At 36.9% G+C, this 16,150-nt stretch overlaps 1 protein-coding gene across 3 annotated transcripts in view; it reads right to left on the reverse strand.

Moving 5' to 3' along the window:
• Positions 1-2,273: 2,273 nt before the first annotated feature.
• ST7L (suppression of tumorigenicity 7 like) overlaps positions 2,274-16,150 on the reverse strand; it is a 60,844-nt gene continuing 46,967 nt past the window's right edge. For 2 of the 3 annotated variants that reach the window (XM_044672333.1, XM_044672331.1), the window contains exons 12-14: positions 13,200-13,350; positions 10,127-10,219; positions 2,274-2,779 (exon numbers count right to left, since the gene is read on the reverse strand). In XM_044672333.1, coding sequence (XP_044528268.1) covers positions 2,601-2,779; positions 10,127-10,219; positions 13,200-13,350 — 423 coding nt within the window. In that variant the 3' untranslated portion in view covers positions 2,274-2,600. The remainder of the gene's footprint in view (positions 2,780-10,126; positions 10,220-13,199; positions 13,351-16,150) is intronic. The other variant, XM_044672334.1, reaches the window with a different exon arrangement.

The following is a 16,150-nucleotide window of genomic DNA, read 5'->3' on the forward strand; positions in this document are numbered from 1 at the left end:
GTTCTGTTGACCTTTCTAACAAATATCTTAATGACTGAATGAACACTTGACAATAGGCAGTTCCTAAACTAGAAATGGGTTGTGTTCCAGAAGTCCATTTATAATTGGGTTGTATGGAATTTAAGGGATTTTCTTATAGTAAAGTGCTATAAATAGTGGTTAATTTTCCAGACCACCCCACAAAAGTCTATTTAATCAGTTAAATACCTACAGTGTTTCAATAATACCAAACCACCATTAATAGCAGTTTCTAAGAGAAAATGAAAGACTAGATTTTCCCTTTCTACATAAGCATGAGAGACTAAGTTTTACGTTTGTATAAGAAAGATTAGGTTAATATTACTAGTACTCCCTTAAACTCCCCCACCAAAGGTAAACTGGCCACACCAAAATCATTGGACAGGTGAGCAGAAAGAGTAGAGTGGTGCCAGATAAAGAAAATGGCCTATTCATAATAAATTCACAAATTGATTATTTAAAAATTGACAACTTGTCTGTACTTTAGCAGCTACCCTACCTATAACAGTTAATTCCCTCTAAATGACAATATCTCAGTATTAGTCTGCAGTTAGTCTGTGTTTTGTCTTGACTTCAGGAATTTTAAGATCATATATAAAATTCTTTTAGATAAAATATGACCTGTAAGAGTTCACTTTGGCAGGATACCTTTTTTTAAATTACATACAAAAATTTTTATGTAAATTAATAAAGTTACAAATATATAAATATTTTAAATCAAAAGGTAATGGTGAAAATCCTATTCTACAAAACTAGAGGCTTTGATACTGCAAAAAAGTTTCTGCCATATATATCACTTGTTTTGATCATATTTTTATCTATGAAAGGAGGTTTCATTTCAAAATTTGTTACTATTTATTCATAAAGGAATAATGAGTATGGGTCATACTCTGTCAGAAGTGTATTTATTCCATGTGGTTCTTATGGGATCTTCTAGCCATAAGAGATCTCTCAGGTCATGGCAGGCACTACATACTATCACTGACAGATGGCAGAAAGAGTATATTCCACCCCAGGTCTTGGCCTCCTAATTAAAAAAGGATTTCTACAAGTCTATTTCAGATTTCTCTCCTGTCCTTCCTGACCTCACTATCCTGTCATATACCACAGTTTCTCCCACTGTTCCTCCATGATCCCACATGCACAGTTGCAAGCTTTCTTCAAACTACAAAAATGATGGGATTCTCTTTGGAGTCCGTTTCTCTCCAATGCAGTAAGGCTTTTTCAGAGTTCTATAGAATAGTCTCTTTTCCTACTCAGCACCACTGCAGGAAACAGAGTTATAATGTGATCAATAAGCTCCCTTGTTACACTAAAAAGAAACAGAATAAATTGTTTCCAACCCAAATACCTGTTCTCCCTCAACAACAGTGGAGAGAGTCATTCTTCTTGAGACTTGACCAAGGATCAAGTGCAGATTCCTAGGCCAGCCACCAGTGGCAACTTAATACACTGTGAAACTGACCTTCAGGGAAAAAAAGGGAGACCAGCATCTTACCACCAATGCTAGAGGAAAGCCAGCTGAACTTTTAAGGCACAGAAGTGACAGAATGTCACTTAAGGAGGTTTTAAAGCATAAGAGGAAAATAGGAGAAAAAAAAGCTGGAGGAAAAAGAGATAGAAATTTCATGCAGAATGAGAGTTTCTTGATCTGCTCCTCTATGCCCTAAACCTTCTAGCTTCTAGTATCACTGCTGATAGAATTACTAAACTAAAGCTCAATAACTTAACTAGAACCTAAACATTAGAAGGTAATGTCTTTACTGGAGAGTGAAAGATCACCTTTTTCTTGGTGTGTTCCAATTCTTATCATCTTTTTGTATCTCCACTGTGAAGATGGAAAGATGCATAAGAAAACAGCATTGGAAGACTTGGAGATCTTTGTACCAACACATGCTAATGTATAATAAGGCAATTCAAAGATGTAATATATTATTTTTATACTTGGCAAATTCTAAGAACTGTACATCTCTAACCTTGGTGCTCCTGACCCTGAGCTATGAGTTCCTTGAACTTCAGCTCACAAGCCTGGTCCAGAACCAAGGGTTAATGTGTATTTGAGTCCCTCGAGTCAGGACAGCAAATCAGATGCGGTGGCCAGGGGTAACTCTCAGGTCAAATCCCATTCTATATCCAGGGCAATTGATCTAATCGTCTTGCTTGCATCCCCTTGGTTGTACTACTAAATTTAACCTAAATTCAGTGGATCTTAGGGCTAATGATTTAGATTAAATGGAAAACCAGAAGCCTTGTTCATAAAATATGGAATTTTTTAAAAATGCCAAACAAAACATACAATAATGGTAAGCAGGCCAAGAAAAGCTGGATTGTTCTTAAGTTAGTAATGAGTGCTGTATTACTATGAAGAGTGATCTACAGAGACCAACTTTATAATGTTCAGCACTGCACTCCTTCAAGTTTTTTGTTAGTTACAGAATCATAGGTCAAGAAACCCAAGACCCAAATTTGATGGCTCCATGGCAACAACTGTACAAGACATAACTCATAATTTACTCTAAATGCACATTCTCCACATCATAACTGGTTTACATAGACAAATCAGAAACAGTTTCCTGTGTGTCTCACAAATATTCTAAGCAAGTCCTTGAGACCATACTTACAGCTTTAGCAAAAATACCCATGATTTCAGGAAACTGATGGGTGAGAAGGGCAAGCATTGCTGTAGAGGAACACAGGCCTGCTGTAAAGTGAATGAAAAAAGGAAGCTCCTTCTTTGGGTAAACAGAAACATGATGAAATGCTGCAAGAAAGAAAAAGTCAGAAAAATTACACATTTTCCCAAAGACAGTCTAACCTCATCTAAGACAATAGTAATTTCAAGTAAATTTTATTTTTAAAAGTAGAAAAATTAAGAGGAAGCAAAAAAAGAATCAGTAAATCCCAGGCCACACAAGATGCATATCCTGATGGATGCTTATTTAAAAATGATGCAAGAATGTGTGAGTGCCAGTATTGAAGCAAGTGCCCGTGCTAGGATTTCATGGGTTATGAAGCTGAAGGCCAAGAATTGGCCATCTACCCAGAGATTTCTGAAACAATCCCTTGCGTTATGTGTAAGATGTCTAGTTCAATGCAGTCTTAAGGTCCGTGATAAATTTTAATCTCTTTAAACACATTTGTAGGATCTAGTACTCTAACTTACTGTATTTTGGTGTCTCCTTTGCTAAATTCCACATGTGCCTTACAAAAGCTAGAATTCTATTATAGACAGAACAAATCCACAGGGATCTAGGTTATGTTCATATCAAGAAAACTCGAGCAATACATTAGAAGTAAGAATCATTTTATACAAGCCGGATTATAGCATCCATGCCTCCAGCATAGCAACCCATCTGTGACCTGCCTCCACTAAGCAGATGGAGTATCTGGTTTCACCCTTGTTCTTCCAACCATGTACAGCCACCTTTTATTTTCTATTTCCAACACCACCAGCCTCATTCAGTCCTTCTTTACTTTTCACCTGAACCCCCCAAATAGCTTCCCTAACTCTACATCGAGTATCTTCTCCCCTCAAATCTATCCTGCATGTATCAGTCAAAGCTTCCTAAAGAATACTTCTGATCACAATACTTTCCTAGTCCAATTCATGTAGGGAAAGACAGTTTGAAGGTTCTCACTCCAGCCCTATGAGGTCTCCTATACAAAGTTAGTAGCAGGGGGACAGATGCCAAAACTTGTCATAGCTATTGCATAGCTCTGTCTACATGATTTTCTAAAATGTGAAATGTTCATGCTGTGTGAAGGTCCTAATTATTTCTTTTTGGATGACTTTCTAAAGAGAATCACTTGTCAGTCAATGTTCAGTTAATACCTCAAAATAATAGATGACTACGGGAGAAGTACTCCCTTGGAGCCAAATTTCAGATTTCATCACTAGTTTGCATGGAAAAATTTATCAGGGGGCATTATAGAAGACTCTACTAAATATGTGAGTGAACAAAGGAAATGGTTCCAGTCTGACCTTCATTCTGAAGCTCACAAGTAAATCCCAGTATGCAATAAGTCAAATCAAGGGTGAAGAAGGATTAAAAACAAAAAGTATTAAACACTTGTAGGAATTAGGACTTCGTGTTATTAAAAAAAAAAAAAAAGCCCTGTCTGTTCTACAAGTCATCTGACACAATACTGAGACACAATATAGACCTTAAAAAAAAATCAGAGCATGCAACCCCACCCCCAATTTGTAAATCAGCAGGCAGCATCCATATCTGTGGAGTTAGCATTAACTCAGCCTTGCCAACAGGCATGCTGCCAAAATTGTGGCCTCATTGAGCAGAGAATTCTGGTTTTAGTTATATTATTATACAGGCCTGGCCTTATGTTTAGGAAGAGAAAACAGTCATTTATGTATGTAGTGAAATTTCAGAGGCAAGGAAACAAATTGCTCCACTCCTTCCTCCAATAGTGTCTATGTCTCTCACTGAAATTCTACAAGTAAAAATTCATTCTCTTGGCTAGGAACATCGTTAAAGTACAAATTCCTGTGGGAATGATAGCAAGTTAAATCTCAATCATTTCACTCACATGTTCAACAAAAAACTTATTGAGCACTATGGGTGAATAAAAGATAAGTCTTTTCTAGTAGGGAAGATAAGATATGTACACAGATAACTATGACAAATAGCAGCACCCAGTAAATCTTATGGAAGAGGTACAAAGTGATATAAAGGTTCAGAGGAATCAGGGATTGCAAGTGGTTAAGGTGCTGAGGGAAGACCCCTAGAGAAACTGGCATTTAAGGTAGTTCTTTCTTAAATAGACAGAAGTAAAGGAAGATGTCCAAGTTTAAGTCAAAAGGCAAAGGTAGAAGAATAGTTTAGACCTGTGGTGATGAAACTATGGCACACATGCCAGAGAGGGCACAACTCGCCATCACTCTCTAGAGTTCGTTACTATCCAGGACAATTTGGACTTAACACAAAAGAAAAACAATTGCTTGACCACATTGATGGAGATATGATTGGGGACATAGACTCTAAATGATCACTCTAGTGCAAATAACAATAATATGGAAATAGGTCTTGATCAATAACACATGTAAAACCCAGTGGAATTGTGTGTCAGCTATGGGGGTAGGAGGGGGAGGGGAGGGAAAGAACATGAATCTCATAATCATGGGAAAATATTCTAAATTAATTAAATAAACAATGATTTAAAAAAAAACAAATAGAATTTGAATCTAGAGTTCATTACTAGGAAGCCAGAGGGCCTCAGTCCAAGCTGCTCCCCTCCCCGTCTCCACTTGCTCCAAAGGATATTTCTCTCATCATCAGCCCCTCTGCCTAGTAGTCCAATGGGAGCATTTCCTCCCTCCCCTGTCTGGCACTTGGTTTCTAAAAGGTTCATCATCACTGGTCTAGACTGACATAGGGTGTCAGTAGTAGAATGGTGGGAGTTAAGATGGGAAGGGTAAGTCAGGGAGAGATCATGGAAGGCCTGGAATGCTAGGTTAGGGAATTAAGACTTTATAATGTGAAGCCACTGAAAGATGTAAAGTTGGGAAATCATGTAATCATTAGTGAGCTTTAGGAAGCTTCATCTGGCAATTACATGCAGGATAGACTGAAGAAGATACTTGCGGCAGAGAGGGAAGGGAAAAAGGAAGGGAATAAGGATCTATATAGCAACTACTATGTGCTAGGCAATGTGCTTAGCACTTTAGAAGTATCTCATTTGAATCCCACAACAACTCTGCAAGATGGGTACTCTTATTATCCCCTTTCTACAACTGAGGAAACTGAGACACTCAGAGGTTAAGTGGTTTGGCCAGGGTTACACATTTGTTAAGTGTCTAAGGACAGATATGAACTCGCGTCTTCATTATTCCAATTCAGCACTCTATCTACTCTGCTATCAGCTATGTGGTAGGAAACTATTTTAAGAGTGCAGGTGAAAGGAAAAGAGGGCATAAAAAAGGTAGGTCATAAAGGATGGAATGTAGTTAAACAAAATTACTTTTTTAAAATAAATTTTTATTAACATTTCTGTTTCTTGCATCATTGAGTATTCTTCTTCTTTCCTGTACCAAAGAGCCATTCCATGTGACAGTATTTTTTTGGAAAGGAAAGAAAATGTCAGCACAACTGATGTACACATTCAAAAAGTCTAAAAATATGTGCATTATGTAACATCTGTGCACTTCCCACATCACCAAGGGGTAGTTGGGGGTGTCTTCTCAGATCTCTTTATTCGAGTCCTGTTTGGTCTTTGTAATTGGCTTACATTTACTTTTGATTATTTGGTGTGGAGCTGTTCTTTCCATTTATATTGCTCTTTTCTTGACTTCACTCTGCATCAGTTCATGTAGATCTGTCCATGCTTTTCTGATTTCATCATACATCGTTTCTTACAGCACAGTAATACTCCATTACATTTCTGCACCACACTTTTGTTTAACCATTTTTCAGTTGATGGGCCTCTACTTTTGTTTCCAACTCAGTTATTACAGAAAGTATTTTTATAACTGTTTTAGAGTATATATTTTTTCATCAGTGGCTTTCTTGGGGTATAAGTCCAGTAATGGAGTCTCTGTTTGAAAGGGTATAGATATTTCTGTCACTTTATTTGCATAATTCCAAATTGCTTTCCAAAATGATTGTATCATTTCACAGCTCTGCCAACAATGCATTGGTGTGCCTATCTTTCCATAATCCTTCCTATTGCCACTTTTTGTCATTTTTGCCATTTTGCAGAATATGAGATGAAACTTCAGGATTTTTTAAATTGCAATTTTCTTATTAGTGACTTAAGAGTATTCTTTCATGTAGTTGTGAATCCTTGCAATTCTTTTGAGAACTGTTTTAAACAACATTACAAAAGAATAATCAATAGGACTTAACAATTGATGGTATCTGATGGGAGAAAAAAGTCAAAAATGTCTCAGAGGTTTTGAGTCTGGAAAACAAAAGTTAGAAAAAGCTGGTTTGGGGAGGGATAAGATGAGAAGATGGAGGTAATTATGTTCAGTTTGAGCTTCCAATGGGATAACTAAGTAGGAATGACCACAAGACATATGAAGTTGCTAGAACAGAATTAAGGGGATAGGCTGGTAACAGAAATTTGGGAATTAGCTGCATAATAGTCAACTGCTTACTGGTGATAGCTAAAGCTGGATGTGTAGATAAAGTAAACCTTACTATGGAGAAAATGTCCAGATAAGGATGGCTAAGGATAAACTCTCTGGCAACATCTATACTAAGCAGGCAGGAAGAACAGGGTGAATAGTAAAAGAAACAGTGGAAAGGTCAGAAAAAGAGGAAACATAGGTGAATTCAATAACAAATAAGCCAGAAAAAAGAACCAAAGGATCAGAAGGGACCTCACAAGCTATCTAGTTTAGTATTTATGTGACTAATAATATCTTTTAGAACACCAAAAAATGGTTATCCAGCCACAAGCATGAAAACCTCTAGTGAGAAAGAACAACTCTTTGCCTCCTAAAGTAGCCCATTCCACTTTTGAAGATCTCTAATTATTAAGAACCTTTCCTTGAATTCTGCCTCTATGCAATTTTTATCCATTATTAAAAGTTCTGCCTTTTGAGGAAAGGAAAAAAGTCTGAGGAAGGTAGAAATACACAACAGAATTAAAATGAGATCAGGGAAAAGGAGGAAACCTAAAAAATGGACACTGGATTTGGCAATTTAGGGTCATTGGTGAGAGATAATTAGTATGGTCTAGTGAACAGAGTGCTGGTCTAGAATTGGTAAGGCCTGGATTGGACTCTTGCCCTGAACACTTGCTAGCTGCTTATCTTGGATACATTACTTAATCTTTCTAGGCCTAAATTTTCTCATCTTTAAACTTAAGGAACTGGATTCAACACTCTCTGAGCTCCCTTCCAGCTCAACATCTCTCATGAGATGATCTTGAAAAGACTGGTTTTAGGGAGCAGCTAGGTGGCTCAGTGGGTTGAGAGCCAAGTCTAGAGACAGAAAGTCCTAGGTTCAAATCTGGACTTAGACAATTCCTAGGTGTATGACCCTGGGCAAGTCACTTAACTCCCATTGCCTAGTCTTTACTGCTCTTCTGCCTTACAACCAATACACTGTACTGATTCTAAGACAGAAGGTAAGGGTTTAAAAAAAAGAAAGAAAGAAAAGACTGTTTTTAGTACAAAGTTAGTGGTGAAAGCCTGATTATTCTTGTTCATCTTTCATTTCTGAAGAGGGCCAATGGGGGCTACCTAGCACACCTGGAGATAAGAGATTCTAGATTCAAATCTGGCCTCAGATATGTCCAAGCTATATATACCCAAACAAGTCACTTAACTCCAACTGTCTACCCCTTACTGCTCTTCTGACTTGGAACTGATACTTAGTGTCAATTCTAAGGCAGAAGGTAAGTGTTAAAAAAAAAAAAAAAGACCAATGATATCATGGGGTTATGTCTTTGTCTTGACTTGCACTTGAATTTGAGTGAGGCAGTTACCCAAAGCCATCATCTCACTCCTTCCAAAGTCATTAAAGTCCAATGGCAAGATAAAAGTCAAGATGACTGGTGATGGCCCAGGACACTGGATGACCTTAGCTTCTTTGATGTCTAACTTAGCTAGCTCTAAGCACTCCACAGCACCTGCTTCAGCTGCCTTCACAGCTACTGAAATGAATTGTTCTCATCCACCCATTATGCTGGAGGAAGTCTTCACATGCTCAGGAGAGACAAGCCCTTAACTCACCAACAGATCTGAGGGCTGGTTTAGCCTGTCTGCTGAAACAGATTTATCAGTGTGTGACACTGCATATGCTACAGCTTCTTGGAGCTACAGGTGACAGAGCTGGACAGAGGTGGACATGGAAGGTGGATGAGCAACCCTGGAAGGGAGCACTAGTATATCTGGTGTGAGCCTAGTTGCTAGAAGTTAAATAGTGAGGGACTAATGAGACAGTAGAGACAGAAAATGTCAACTACTCTTTGAGAAATTCAAAGGGGACGTGACAGTAGTTTACTCACAGAGCTTTGAGGATTTTTTTGTTTTGTTTTGTTTGTTTTTAAGGATAGAGGCTCAGAAAAGAAGCCAAAAGGAAGGGAAATACTAAAGATTCAAGAGAGAAGAAGGATAACTGATGGAATAAAGTTCCAAAGGAAGAAGGAATGGAAACAATGAAGAGAAGAGGTAGGACTGGGCCTTTATGGAAGAGGAACAAAGAGACTGGCTAACAAATACAATTTTGAGATGAAAAGAAAGAAAATCTAAGGAGCTTATACTGGACACCCTACCCTCGATTTTTTTTTTTTTTTTTTAGGAAAGTAAGTTGAAGTTTTCTTCTGAGAATGATAAAGGTAGAGTGAAGAGCCTGAGGAGGGCAGACAAGATCTGAGTAACTCCTATGGAAGAATCATCAATATGAATGAGTTTTGTAGTTTCTATCCTTAAGCAGGTAAGGGTGATTTGTGGGGTGACTGAGAACCATGAGGAAACTGGGAGATGGAGCATAAAAAGGAAGGATAAAGGATACAGAAGACAAAACTTCAACCATTTCATAAATCATAAAAGATCAATTAGGAAAGATAGCTGTGGATGGGATTAATGACAGGATACTGATTTTTTCAGACTGTTAAGTTTCTGTGAGATTTTTTTCCCCCTGACTTACTCAACAAATGATGAAAGTTACAATAATTGAAACCATGCTGCTTTAGATGAAAAATAATCAGTCTATTGCTGAACTTTACAAAACATTTTCTCCCAAAGAAGGTAAATTAAAGTTTACCTATACTAGAGTAGGTATACTATTGCCTAGGATGCATACAATCCTGTCGTTCAAAGATGTGATAATAATGATATTCTTTTACATGTTATTCAGTGAAACAACCATTGCTGGTTAGTGTTGCTAACTTTTTTCTTTTCTTCTTTGTTATGAGGAGCATGGGGAATGGGATGGATACAGTGGGAAATATAGATGATAAAAAAAAACATACCTATAATAATATATTTTTTAAAGCACATTGAGGATTAATAAAAGATAGCAATGTAGGCTTATACTGTGCTCTAGAATTCAAATGAAGATGCTTTAAAAATGAAAGGCCAAGATTATGGGAAGGGTAATGTAATTGCTTGAGTTTAGAAAAATAAGAAAAATTCACTTACTGGGTAATAGTTCTCTGTCGGCTGTCTCTGTGCAGCTGGGATAAGGGTAAAATAGATGTCCTTTCTCTAATGGGTATGGAATCATTCTAAAGGCTAAGGGAAACAAAAGCAAAATGGTTGCATTCAATATTGTATAACTTATTCTATACTTTAGTGAAAATCCACAAGACATTCTTAATAAAAATAAAAATAAATGAATGAATAAAGAAGTTATTAAATGCCTACTATATGCAAAGCATTTTACTGTGTTGAGGATACAAACAGAAACATCAAATGGTCCCTGCTTTCAAGGAGCTACCAGTCTAATAGGGGAAGCAACACATTTAGAAGATTTCAGCTACAAGTCAAATAGAAAGGTCCCAGGGTCCTCAGGGTATAGTAGCAAAGCAGATGTTAAGGCCTTTTTTTAAAGTGCTATTTCCACTGATAAAATCATTTAAGTTTCTTATGTTAAATCATTTGTCAGTGCCAAGGACTTTGGTGCAAGAAATGTATTTTCTAGGTCTTTAGTAACTCTGGCTACATATAGCATCTGTAGGAGCAGGCCTTCCAGGCTTCATCTGCCCAAGGGTTTCTTTCCAAGACTGAATAAGGGCACTAGGCTAGAAGTATTGCTTTTCCCACGGTTGTTGGATTCAGGGTCTTGGATTGTCTCTACTGAGGTCTATGGAGAGATGGTGGTCAAGGTAAAAATAGTGGTTTAGTTTGGTTAGGTTTTCCTGATATAAGCTACCTTACATCCCTCAGGGTTGGTTCCTTAAGAAAGTAAGAGCTAGAGTTTTCTGTTGAGAGCAATATGGCTAAGGTTAGGAGCTGGAGGAGAATGGGAAAGATTTGGAGCAGCTCCTTTGGGAAAATTATAAAAGTGAATGAATATTACAGTTCCTTTCATTGGGGCAGTTATTTATTTATGAAGAGATTGGGGACCATGAAGACACTGGAGAAATGGGAGCTAAGAAGTCACAGAGAAGGGCATAGAAAGAAAAAGATAAGACAAACTTCAACAACTTCATAGTCCTCTTACTGCAGTCCAGGTTACACTAAGCAGATATGTTTTATAAAACAATCATGAAGGTTACAACAATCCCTCTAGCCTTTGAAGAGATCAACTCTATCATTTATTTATTACTTTCTACATGACTGCTCTATAAAGCAGATTGGAAATATTTTCCTCACTTTGTAGGCAACTGACTTTATTCCAAAAGGATTCCTACATTTCCAAGATTATTGCTGAGGGAGCACCTCAAGGGAGTTTCTAATGGTCTTGGATTCGCCTTGGAGCAGCCTCTAATAGCTCCCTAAGGAGCTGGGCATAAAATGGAAACTGTGAAAAACTGTTATGGGCTTGTTACAAAGGAATCACTTCAGCTAAGTCCTTAATCAAAGGATCACTAACCCAATCTTTACTGAGGAAGTATCAGCTTCTTCTCTTATAGGGTGCTGGCCATTGATAATGCTTTCATATCTTTTTTTTTTAAACCCTTAACTTCTGTGTATTGGCTTCTAGGTGGAAGAGTGGTAAGGGTGGGCAATGAGGGTCAAGTGACTTGCCCAGGGTCATACAGCTGGGAAGTATCTGAAGTCAAATTTGAACCTAGGACCTCCCATCTCTAGGCCTGACTCCCAATCCACTGAGCTACCCAGCTGCCCCTTTTCATATCTTTTTGATAATGATTTAATTTGATGCTGATAATGCTTTTAATATCACTCACATACATCATTTTGTGTGTAACCAATCACAAGAGAGTAAATGATATATCCAACGTTATAAATTAAGTGACAAAGCTAAGGAGTCCTACAAGATGGTTATTTGTGGAAGGGAAAAAAAGAATACTGTGTTATAGTGAAGGTATAAAAGAAAAAAATGAGAAGAAAGTTGCATTTTATTATTTATCCTGGTTTAATTTTCTGAAGGAATATTTGTTTTAAAATAGAGGCACAGTTTCTGGAAGGGACCATTTGAATTCATTTTGTAGCATGAGAGTGACTATAAGAATCTTACTGTTTTTTGTTTTTGTTTTTTTTTAAACCCTTACCTTCTGTCTTGGAGTCAATAGTGTGTATTGACTCCAAGGCAGAAGAGTGGGTTTAAAAGGCAGAAGGGTAGGCAATGGGGGTCAAGTGACTTGCCCAGGGTCACATGGCTGGGAAGTGTCTGAGGCCAGATTTGAACCTAGGACCTCCAGTCTCTAGACCTGGCTCTCAATCCACTGAGCTACCCAGCTGCCCCCAGAATCCTACTGTTAAAAAATAGGTATCTAATTATTTATCTCTACTTTCTTGTCTAATGCCAAAAAAGTAAAAAAGAAAAAAAGCCCAATTATATAACTTTATGCAAAGAAAACCTTAAAAAAATTAAACAAACCTCAAAGAGTTTGCTAGTCTAAAGTCTCCTATGCTTGTCTCTCGTTAATTTACATTAATATTTCAAAAACTCATAATTTATCAATGTGCATGCTTTTTTCACCAATGTAGATTGCTACCCTGCCATACCTTAGCAGATAATGCCATGAACTGCTATGGCAAAGAAACAAAAATAAAATCATCTTGTGTTTAATCCTCTAGGGAAAAGCCCCAGCAAACTGAACCAGACTGGTCCTCAGATGACAGATATAACTAATGACTGTCAATGATCCAGTACTTGAAATCTTTCTAGCTCAGTGGGCCCTGCCAAAGCTTGAGTTCTGTGGGCATTGCCTTTGAGAGTCCAGTCACCTCCATACCACAGTACTATGTTGGACCAGGACTTGGCATGGAGATCTTCAGTAGAGTTCCTTATAACTTTATACTTCTGATAACATATTTGCATATTACATCACTACAGCTAGCTACATTCACTTTATTGGATACCTTAAGACTGTTGCTTCTGTCCCACCCCAAATGTGGCATCAAGATAAGTGAATTAAGTATTTCCAGCAATAAACCAAACATAATAGTATTGAGTTCACTTTGAAACTAATCTGAACAACAAAGCCTTAAGGAGGCTAACACAATCTCATTAAAGCCAACTGCTTGTGAATGCTGTGAATAAAGTCAGAGAGATTAGCTAGTAAGATTGGAAAAGAATACTTACTGCCTTCCCACGTACACTGCAACAGATTAAGGGCACCTTCTATCCGTTTCCAGTGCTGAAGATGAAAGAAAGCATAGGCAACTGCCTCACTGTCCCCCCGTTTCAGAATATGTTCTGGGGGTAATATTAAACTTTTCATTTCAAGTAAGTACTGGAAGAATAACAACCACAAAGACACATAAGAGAAGAAAAGAGAATAAAGTTATCTGGATTAAACCCAAACTTCACAAAAACATAGACTCAAAAATTAGGAAGCTTGTCTGCTATTACAAAACCTCAGGGTATTTGGAGTGATAGACTCATGGGAGGCTGAAGATCTAGCTGGGGGATGTGATTAAAAAACACACACATACAAGATTCTCAAAGTTTATAATGTCCTCATTGGCCACAGTAATGACAAAAGGAATAAAGTTTCCCCAAGATTAAAATGGAAACAAGTTGAGAAAGTCAGCAGACAAATAATTTCCCCATGAAAACTCCCGAGAAACACAAAAATGAAGGACTTACCCACACAGCAAAGTTATATATATGATGTCAAAAATTTACAAAATACCATATTGGGGAGTACTACACAAAAAGAACTTCTTTTTTCCTATTATTCCTGCCTTTTCAGGATTAATAAGAGTTGCCAGGCATCACTTTGAAATCCATCTCTTTCGCTAACATAAAAATCCTGTTTTAACATTAAAATGATTATCAACAACAGAGTAATAATGGCCAATGCATTCATTAATCATACTGAAATGAAGATGGAAACTGAAATGTCCATTTGAACATAAGCTATCTTTATTATCCATAATAATGAGTTAAGAAAAACTATTCAATACTATTTAGCTGGTCAATCTGGCTTTTCTCCACTCAATGCTCAGAACATGCTCTTCTCTCACTGAAATGGATTCAGAATACTCTCATTGGTTATAAGTAATCTGATACCAAAATATGAGTCATGATAGCCAAACCACACTAACTTCTCTTATAAAATGCAAGGGGAAAAGTTCCTACTTGCAGATGTGTTACATAAGGAACATATTCTTTTACTTTGAATCAACATTGGAGTTCACATGGTTTTCATACAGGACAAAGTAAAAAGAATAGAAATCCAAGAGAGAAATCTGTAAAATTGAGATTCTATAGTCTTATAATGCATCTTAGTTGCAACAGTTTCAAAAAACTTAAAAAGAGCCTTGTATTCTAAAGGGCTTCCAAAACATGCACCTAAATGCACAGCTCACTGCAATCATCTAAATACATATAAAATGAATTTTTCCAGTTTGTTTATGAAATACCCCTCTTAGATAATGAATAAGCTTAATCCCTACCTTTAATCATTTTTCCTCTTGATGTCTCTGACTCTCCCCAAAGTGTAAGAATGCAGCCTGCTCATCAATTTATTTCAGCAGATGTCACAAACTATGAGATTATTTACTAATCCAGTTTGGGGACTTAACATTTCCCATTCAGTTTCTTAAAGGAATGCAGCAGAGGTTGTGCCCTGGTCAAGCAAAGCCCATTTGCTGCCTGGCTGGGTTCTCTCCCTTAGTGCCTTGGGCCTATACTTGGGAGGGTAATATTCTTTCTAATCCCCTTTAATCCTCTTCCATTTTTTTTAAACATAGTAAAAGATCACTCACACCAGGCGGCTGTGGGAAAACTGGCTCAAATATCTGACCTCTGACATGACTCCTTATGCTCTCTGTGCTGAATATGCCACAAGTGCACTAAGTGCTTCAATAGGAAACAAAACAAAACAAAAAAAAAAGCTGCAATCACAAGAACGTCTCTACCTAAAAATTAGAACGTCTTAATTTCTTAATTTGGAGAACTACATAACACATGGGAATTTTCCATTAAAGCTCATCTTAGTTTTAAAAATAGCAGTTCATATGAGACTATAAAAATACTGCAATCATTTTAAATTTACACTTGTAAAGATTCTAGTTTAATATTAACTAAAATTTTTGAGTTCCAAATGTTGTACATAGTTACAGAAAATATTGCTGAGCACTCAACTTGAACCGAGGTATTAGAATAATTCTTATCTTGAAAAAGCAAATCATTTGAAGATTCACAATATTTTCTCAGCTCAATAATTTGCTATTTAATATTTCAAGTGATAAAGGTGCTCAAACATATGTGAATTTAAAAATTTTTGTCTAGAACTGCAGGATGGAATTCCCTCTTGCAGCTTTTCTCCAACTTACAGGTTTAGAGCATTATGTGGCTAATTGGTGTTCAAGTAAGTATAGGACTTGAATTTGGATCTTTCTATCTACACCCTTTCATATGTATGTCTATTCACACATATGCAAGCATATGACATATTTATGGGAAAATAAATCCATGTTATTTCCTTGCAATAACATATTTTCATATTATTAAATTTCATCTAATGACTCAAGTTAAAATATTCCACACAATTATCCCATATCAACAATTCATATTATTCTGGGTCTTAAAGAAAAGTTGACCTAAAATTTGAAGAAAAATTCTTCACTTAATGAAAAATGTCTGAAATAAAAGAGAGTAAGTCATTTCATTCCATCTCCTACCCAACTTTGACTTGTGTGTTTCATCAAATCAACCTAACAAACATTTATTAAGCACCTATTATGTGCAGAACACTATGCAAGGCCCTGGGGATATAAACCCCAAAATGAAAACTGGTCCAGTCTTCAAAAAGACTATGTGTTACCGAGGGCATATAAAATGTACACAAATCATTCAAAATAATAATAAAATATAATTTGAAGAGGTAGGTAACAATAATTATGGAGGAGCTTTGAAAGAAACTAAGGATTCTAAGAAGGGAAGGGAGTGAATTCTAGACATGGGAGACAACCTACACAACTGCACGGAGACAGGAGATAGCATTGTCTTGTTCAGAAATGGCTACGAAACCATTATGACCAGAGCAGAGAGTTCTTTAAGAGATTGAACAGGAGGAAATCAAT

Source organism: Gracilinanus agilis, chromosome 4, assembly GCF_016433145.1.
Source record: "Gracilinanus agilis isolate LMUSP501 chromosome 4, AgileGrace, whole genome shotgun sequence".
Lineage (NCBI taxonomy): Eukaryota > Metazoa > Chordata > Mammalia > Didelphimorphia > Didelphidae > Gracilinanus > Gracilinanus agilis.